The sequence below is a fragment of the Sander lucioperca genome, chromosome 11, assembly GCF_008315115.2.
Source record: "Sander lucioperca isolate FBNREF2018 chromosome 11, SLUC_FBN_1.2, whole genome shotgun sequence".
Lineage (NCBI taxonomy): Eukaryota > Metazoa > Chordata > Actinopteri > Perciformes > Percidae > Sander > Sander lucioperca.
In genome coordinates this window covers 39,239,648-39,248,368 of record NC_050183.1, presented here as the reverse complement: position 1 = coordinate 39,248,368, position 8,721 = coordinate 39,239,648, and the positions used below count along the sequence as shown (strand labels likewise).

The following is an 8,721-nucleotide window of genomic DNA, read 5'->3' as shown; positions in this document are numbered from 1 at the left end:
GCACAGATCCTGGAGGTAACCGGCTCCATCTAGCCTAGCTTAGCACAGATCCTGGAGGTAACCGGCTCCATCTAGCCTACTGCTCCCAATAAGTGACAAAATAACGCCAACATGTTCCTATTTACATGTTGTGATTTGTATAGTCACAGCGTGTACAAATAACAATGTCACATAAGACACAGCCATCTTCTAATCGTAAACATACTGGGAACTATATTCTCAGAAGGCGAAGCACTGCTACTCTGCTACTTGGGCGGAGTGATTAGCGCATATCCTGAGAAGCACCGTTGTTACTTCCGTCAACAAAACCAATGTGACTAGCTAGCTACTAGCGAACGTGACTGGTGACAAAATTCAATGGAAGTAACCATTACTTTTACCTACGAAGAATGTTGTATGATTTCCATACATGTTGTATGATGTCCATGCATGCGTCAAAGTTATTTTTTGGCAAATTGGTAAAAGAAGCCCACATTTCTATTATAAAAAACTTTGAAAAACAGGTCAAATTTGACCCGAGGACAACATGCACTGAACTGAACTGAACTTCTCGTCTCAGATTCATCCTTGTGTTTTGGTGAACTTAAATCCGATGTAAGAAGGCGCGGGAATTAATGAATTGGAGTCAGATTTGACAGGCCTTAGGGCCTTATTTTAGACATAATTCCCTACATGACCCACTCGTCCGTCCCCCTTACACACCTGTCTCATGTAATAGATGTGCAAAGGATTTTCTATTCAGAGTAAAAACCTGTTTTTCACACTGAATTTTTGTTGCTCTAAAAACCGTCTGTTGCATCACAGCTGCTCGCCTCTCTGGCCTCGAGTTTACGGAGACTTTGTGCATTTTATCGCCTCAACAAGCTGTAATAACATTTGAACTGGAAGCTGTTCTCTTCCTGCCTTAAACTCCTCCTTTAGCTTCAGGATCTGTGGTCGTGTTTGTTCATCCTGTCGACCTTTCATTCCTCTCGTCTGTGTTGTGACACCGAGCGGTACAGAGACCCTTCTCTCCCTTCCCACGCTGGGGTCAGCCCTATGTTCCCACATTTCTAAGATTTTTCTTAAAATTAGGCCCTATGTTCCTACATTTCTAAGATTTTTCTTAAAATTAGGCCCTATGTTCCCACATTTCTAAGATTTTTCTTAAAATTAGGCCCTATGTTCCTACATTTCTAAGATTTTTCTTAAAATTAGGCCCTATGTTCCCATATTTCTAGGACAGATATTTAATCTAGTCACACATTTGAATTTAACAACAACTTTGAATGCACCACGAGGCTGTAAATTACCAGTTTCATTGAACACACCGTCTGTGTTTTTCTGACAATGGCAGCTGCAGATTGTTACATAGATCAGCCCAATGTTCCCACATTTCTAAGAAATTTCTTAAAATTAGGCCCTATGTTCCCACATTTCTAAGATTTTTATTTAACATTTAGGCCCTATGTTCCCATATTTCTAGGATTTTTCTTAAAAATAGCCCCTATGTTCCCACATTTCTAATTTCTTTCTTAAAATTAGGCCCTATGTTCCCACATTTCTAGGACCTACATTTCCCTTCAATTTAAGCCCTATCCTCCCACAACATTAGGGTTAGGTTGGGTGTAATTGGCTACCAAATGAGAAAGGGGGATAACATTTATATTTGTGTTTTATAAATTTTTAACATAGGGCCTAATTTTCAGTGAAAAAAGAAATCTTAGAAATGTGGGAACATATTCACGCTCCCCTCACGCCGGGCTGGGTAAGCCTGGTTTTGTGCTGGTTTTTAGGGGGTTTGTGAGGCGGAGGAGGAGGACAGCAGGTGTAACCAACCCCAAATTGGGTCTAATCCACGACATGCCGTCTAACCACATTCCCACCCGTAATAACTGCGCAGCTCTCATCAGCCAAAGCCACATAATGCACCTTTAATACGCCTCTAATCCTTCACACGGTGGGTTTGGGTTTGTGGCGGCTTCGCTCTGCTTGGCGCCGCTGGTTGGTTGGTTTGTTGGTTGGCGTCAAAGGAACCCACACAGACCCAAACAGATGCACACAGACCCACACAGACCCACACAGATCCACACGGACTCCCACGGACTCCCACAGACGCACACAGACCCACACAGACCCAAACAGACACACACAGACCCACACAGACCCACACGGACTCACACGGACTCACACGGACCCACACAGACCCACACGGACTCCCACGGACTCACACGGACGCACGCAGACGCACACGGACCCACACGGACCCACACGGACCCACACAGACTCACACGGACCCACACAGACTCACACGGACCCACACAGACTCACACGGACCCACACAGACTCACACGGACCCACACAGACTCACACGGACTCACACGGACGCACACGGACGCACGCAGACGCACACGGACCCACACGGACGCACGCAGACGCACACGGACCCACACGGACCCACACAGACCCACACAGACCCACACGGACTCACACGGACTCACACGGACCCACACAGACCCACACGGACTCCCACGGACTCACACGGACGCACGCAGACGCACACGGACCCACACGGACCCACACGGACCCACACAGACCCACACAGACCCACATAGACCCACACAGACTCACACGGACCCACACAGACCCACACGGACTCCCACGGACTCACACGGACCCACACAGACCCACACGGACTCCCACAGACTCACACGGACGCACGCAGACGCACACAGACCCACACGGACCCACACAGACCCACACAGACCCACACGGACCCACACGGACCCACACAGACCCACACAGACCCACACAGACTCACACAGACCCACACAGACTCACACAGACCCACACAGACTCACACGGACCCACACAGACCCACATGGACTCACACGGACTCACACAGATTCACACAAACCCACAGACTTTTCTGCTTCCTGTCCAAATCTAAACGCAGTAAAAAAATTTAAAAATACCATCATCCTCCAGTCTTTTCTCCGCAGCCAGACCACCAGTTAAACCTCCAGTTTTAAGCGCTTTCAGACGTAATCATCTCCAGTTTTTGAAGTCTTAACCTCACTCATCACATAAGAGATCCAAACATTCCCAAAGATCCAAGATGTGTTTTCCTGAACATGTCGCAAAGACATTTCTGGAAGGATGCACCGCTTGAATGAAGAGATGAACGGCATGAAACATGATATATATGTGATACTGTTTGAAATCTACCTACCAGGACGAACACTGTTGATTGTTGCTCGCTCTTACCCTGCCTCTCCTCTCCTCCCCTCACCCCTTACCCCTCAGGATGAATTCCATCCTTTCATCGAAGCTCTGCTGCCCCACGTCCGGGCCTTCGCCTACACATGGTTCAACTTGCAGGCGCGCAAGAGGAAGTACTTCAAGAAGCACGAGAAGCGCATGTCCAAGGAGGAGGAGCGCGCCGTGAAGGACGAACTGCTCGGCGAGAAGCCCGAGGTCAAGCAGAAGTGGGCGTCACGCCTCCTGGCCAAGCTGCGCAAGGACATCCGGCCCGAGTTCCGCGAGGACTTTGTGCTGACGGTGACGGGGAAAAAGCCGCCGTGCTGCGTGCTCTCCAACCCCGACCAGAAGGGCAAGATGCGGAGGATCGACTGCCTGCGCCAGGCGGACAAAGTGTGGCGCCTGGACCTGGTCATGGTGATTTTATTCAAAGGGATTCCCCTCGAAAGTACTGACGGGGAGAGGCTGGTAAAGTCTCCGCAGTGTTCGAACCCCACGCTGTGCGTGCAACCGCACCACATTGGAGTTTCTGTCAAGGAGCTGGATCTGTACCTGGCCTACTTCGTGCACGCCGGTAAGTCTTCCTATTCTTCTGCGTGTTGGTCTGTGTGTTTGAGCGTGTGTGATGCTGAGCTGCAGCTGCACATCTTTGGGAACGTGCGCTTGTCATTAGCGCTGGCCATATGTAGAAAATCAAATATCACGCACACAGACCCACACAGACCCACACGGACCCACACAGACGCACACAGACCCACACGGACCCACACAGACCCGCACAGACGCACACAGACTCACTCGGACCCACACGGACCCACATGGACCCACACAGACCCACACAGACTCACACAGACTCACACACACCTGCACAGACTCACACAGACTCACACAGACCCACACGGACGCACACGGACGCACACAGACTCACACAGACTCACACGGACCCACACAGACCCACACAGACACACACAGACCCACACAGACCTACACGGACCCACACAGACCCACACAGACGCACATAGACCCACACAGACTCACACAGACTCACACGGACCCACACAGACCCACACAGACACACACAGACCCACACAGACCTACACGGACCCACACAGACCCACACAGACCCACACGAACGCACACAGACCCACACAGACCCGCACAGACTCACACAGACCCACACAGAACCACACAGACCTACATACCCTACTTTTTGACCGGATACCTCGATGGGATCCCGGGGTAAACGGTCACAGGTCTGTTCAACATTTAGAGATTCTTCTGATCCTGGATTATGATCGATGTACGTGAGAGAGGAATGTAAGAACCGTTGTTGTGGCTCTGAAATGGAGCTCGGCAGATCTTTGGGAACGTGTGCACTGAACCCAGAGTTGCTCCCGATGCTGCTCCATCGGAGTGTAACGTGTGTGAAATTAATCTGATGAGCAGGTGGCACCTTGTGTATGAATGTGTGTGAATGGTGAACTGTTCCTTTACTATAGTGTAATGGACTACAGATGGAAATTAGCCCTTGGGCTACAATCTGGCACTTTTTATGTGTACTTCTGTACATGTTCATCAAATGTGCATTGTCCTGAAATAATAAATAAATTAAAATAAATAAAATAAACTATGTAAATGCCCTTTGAGACGTCTTTTAGACTAGAAAAGCGCTTTATAAATACGGTCCATTTACATTGTTTTAGTTCAGGTGAAAGGCCAGAATGAGGCTCTATTTATTTGCATGAAACTGCAGCCTTCACTCACTCTTTATAAACGCCCAATGTCGATGAGTGACATGAATCAATATTGAGTATTTCTGTTGACGTTAGTGGACTACATTTCTACAGGATTTTTTTAGCAGTGGGGGGCAGGTGTGTCCCAACAACAGCACTTTGACACACAGCAACTGACACTAGAGGTGATGAAATTAATCAAATAATCAATGCATCGAATCGTGGACGTGGACGATGCTGCATAATCGGCCAGGCCATAATCGATTATTTCTGTTTACAATTTAATGTAGGCCTAACAACCTTTCTGTTTACATATTCTGGTATGTTTTGCACATTCAGGAAGTGCCATGTGCTCAGTGCTGTAGTTTTATGTATCCAATTTATTTCGTATTAAAGCACTGCAGAATGTTGTGTTTTTGAAGCTTGAAAAGCTATGAATTAAATATCCTATATGGCTTTAATAGAAAAATGTATTCGTGATATGATAATCGTGATCGAATCGGGAGATCAGTTCACACATTCACACCTCTATTCACACACAATGAGGCATATTTTCAGTTGTGATTGAACTGTATTTTTTGAGGAACTATAGGGCACTTAACATCTACAAAACAGGTCTACAAAATTAATTTTACAAAAAATTCTCCATCAACACGCCAGTATGTGGAGTTAAACTGGACGGGTCCAATAACCTCTGAATAGTTCTACTAGTTAAACTGGACGGGTCCAATAACCTCTGAATAGTTCTACTTGTTAAACTAGACGGGTGCAATATCCTCTGAATAGTTCTACTTGTTAAATTGGACGGGTCCAATAACCTCTGAATAGTTCTACTTGTTGTTAAACTGGACGGGTCCAATAACCTCTGAATAGTTCTACTTGTTAAACTGGACGGGTCCAATAACCTCTGAATAGTTCTACTTGTTGTTAAATTGGACGGGTCCAATATCCTCTGAATAGTTCTACTTGTTGTTAAACTGGACGGGTCCAATAACCTCTTCGACATTTTATACATTGTTTCTGGATTTTGGTCGCCTTTTTTGTCCATTTTTCCAAAAATTATTGTCGCTTTCTTCTACGTTTTTGTCGCTTTAGAGTTAGTTAAATAATCGGTAGGTTGCAGCCCTCTCAGAAACAAATCACATCGCTACGGACTAAAAGAAAGGGCTCAACATCTGGGCAGAATATGGCCCAATATTCAGCCGAATCCGAATGGATTCGGTGCATCCCTGACGATACCCAGCCCTACTCAGCAGGGAACAACGCGCTAACATGCTGACGGATTCAGCATGTGTATGTGGCCTTATACAGCAGCAGTTAATGTGGTGCACACGGCAAAAACAAACGTGGAAATCATACGAATTACAGTGCTTAACTTTTTCATAGCTCTTCTAACGTGCGGTTCACGAGAACATGCTGCGATAACTCCAGTTAAATTCTGCAGATCTTTTGGAGCACATGTCTTTTTTCAGTGTTCAGGCAGGCTCATCGGTACACTCTTTCGTGTCAGTGAAACTTGAACTTTAGTCAGTTTGAGGGTGAAACCTTTTGTCTCGCGGCAAACGGCTTCTGCGTCTCGGAGACGAGCCCGTTATCAGCTGCAGACAGGCAGCGGCGTGCCGTCAGCGGTCAGTAAAGCAGAAGTCTGAGGAAACTCAAAGGTCTGTGCCAGAAACCCAGCGGCCGTCACCTCGCTGGGTTTCTGGGTGAAAGCTGGCAAACCCCTCAGGTTTTAAAAAAAATGGAGCAATTGCTCAGCACGTTTCCCCGATTTTCCGACTGATTCCACGGGGAAATAATTTGGCTGGTTTGAATATTTGTGCGTGCAGCAGCGAGCGGCGGCTGAGGCGTGGAGAGTGTAGAGGAGATGTTGGCAGACGCTTTCAGCGCTTGGCACAAAGCTTGTTTATGTTTGAGGGGCAGCTTCCAGATAGTCGGGTAACATTATCTCCAAGGTTACACTTTCTGATTCTTCCTCCGAGGAAAACTGATGCTGAAATATGTCCTCCGGATCATTTCTGTCTGGGATCGAGTCTCTAAACGTTTTAAATTCTGAGAAAAATCTGAGAATGTTTCAACCTGTTTTCAAGTATTTTCAAAATTTTGTTTCATTTTTCTTGGATTTCAAAGTTTATTCACTGGCGAATCAGAATTCAATTAATGTTATTTTATCCAATCTGATTGAATCTTGACACCTGTCATACAAAATGTGTGTGTGTGTGTCTGCGTATGTGTATGTATGTGTGTGTGTGTGTGTGTCTGCGTATGTGTGTGTGTGTGTCTGCGTATGTGTATGTATGTGTGTGTGTGTGTGTGTGTCTGTGTGTGTGTGTGTGTGTCTGCGTATGTCTATGTGTGTGTCTGGATATGTGTATGTGTGTGTGTGTGTGTGTGTGTGTGTGTGTGTGTGTGTGTGTGTGTGTGTGTGTGTGTGTGTGTGTGTGTGTGTGTGTGTGTGTGTGTGTGTGTGTCTCTGCGTATGTGTATCTGTGTTTTTGTGTCTGTGTGTGTGTGTGTGTGTGTGTGTGTATCTGTTTGTGTGTGTGTGTGTGTCTGCATATGTCTATGTGTGTGTCTGTGTATGTGTGTGTGTCTGCATATGTCTATGTGTGTGTCTGTGTACGTGTGTGTGTGTGTGTGTGAGTGTGTGTGTGTGTGTGTGTGTGTCTGCGTATGTCTATGTGTGTGTCTGTGTATCTGTATGTGTGTGTGTGTGTGTGTGAGTGTGTGTGTGTGTGTGTGTGTGTGTGTGTGTGTGTCTGCGTATGTCTATGTGTGTGTCTGTGTATGTGTGTGAGTGTGTGTGTGTGTGTGTGTGTCTGTGTATCTGTATGTGTGTGTGTGTGTGTGAGTGTGTGTGTGTGTGTGTGTGTGTGTGTGTGTGTGTGTGTGTGTGTGTGTGTGTGTGTGTGTCTGCGTATGTCTATGTGTGTGTATGTGTGTATGTTCCTCATCTTTTGAATCTACATATATTTCCATATAGACCTGTATACAGATGCGTCACGTCAGAGCGGCCAAAGCCTCAAACAGCTTCCCCGTACTTTTTGACAAGCGTCGTTGACCGGATGGCCAGAGCTTCTTAGCAGATCAAGTCGGCCACTGTCTGTACGTACAGTTAGTACTTTAACTGAAGTAGTAAAGGCTCTGAATACTCCGTCCCCTGCTGCAGGTCTTGGCCTGTTTTCGGTGGAGGTAAAGTCTCATCGGCAGACACGAACACTCGGAGCGTTCTGGAAAGATCTCCTTTCCCCGAAAACCTTAATGACAATCATTTCCTCCTCGCACACTAAAGCCTCTCTGAGGCCCAAACACTGCTCCCGTTCTCCGTCTCTCCTGCAGAGCGCCTCTCAGCGCCGCTGTGTCAGTGTGTGCGAGTGTTTTTCCCCGTGCGGTCGCAGTAATCAGCGGTGTGCAGCTTGCAGGCTGAGACGCTGGTCTGTGGGTTTATTTTGTGGACGCTCAGTCGGAAAAGCTCAGAGTCTTGGCACAGAGTGAGAAACCCTCAGCGAGGTCTGGATACAAACTGGGTTGTTAGGTTGCTGGGGTTGCCAGGTGGGGTTTCGACATTTTAGGTGCTTTATTAGACATTTTTGTCCCCTTTAATGGAAATCATTGTTAGCTGCAGCCCTAGTTTGAATAAACTTTGTTTTAGTTGCATGTCTGCAACAGAAACACAGACGGAATCATTTGTGGTTACAGTTTATGATAAACATTTTTATTTGTTCACACACACACACACACACACACA

General features: G+C 46.9%; 1 protein-coding gene across 1 annotated transcript in view; it reads left to right on the top strand.

The window, feature by feature from the left end:
• Positions 1–8,400, top strand: part of LOC116034448 (nuclear factor 1 A-type-like) — a 380,609-nt gene extending 372,209 nt beyond the window's left edge. Inside the window, exons 2-3 of the mRNA XM_036007709.1 lie at positions 3,286–3,944; positions 8,313–8,400. Of these exons, the coding sequence (XP_035863602.1) occupies positions 3,286–3,944; positions 8,313–8,400 (747 nt within the window). The remainder of the gene's footprint in view (positions 1–3,285; positions 3,945–8,312) is intronic.
• Positions 8,401–8,721: the final 321 nt, after the last annotated feature.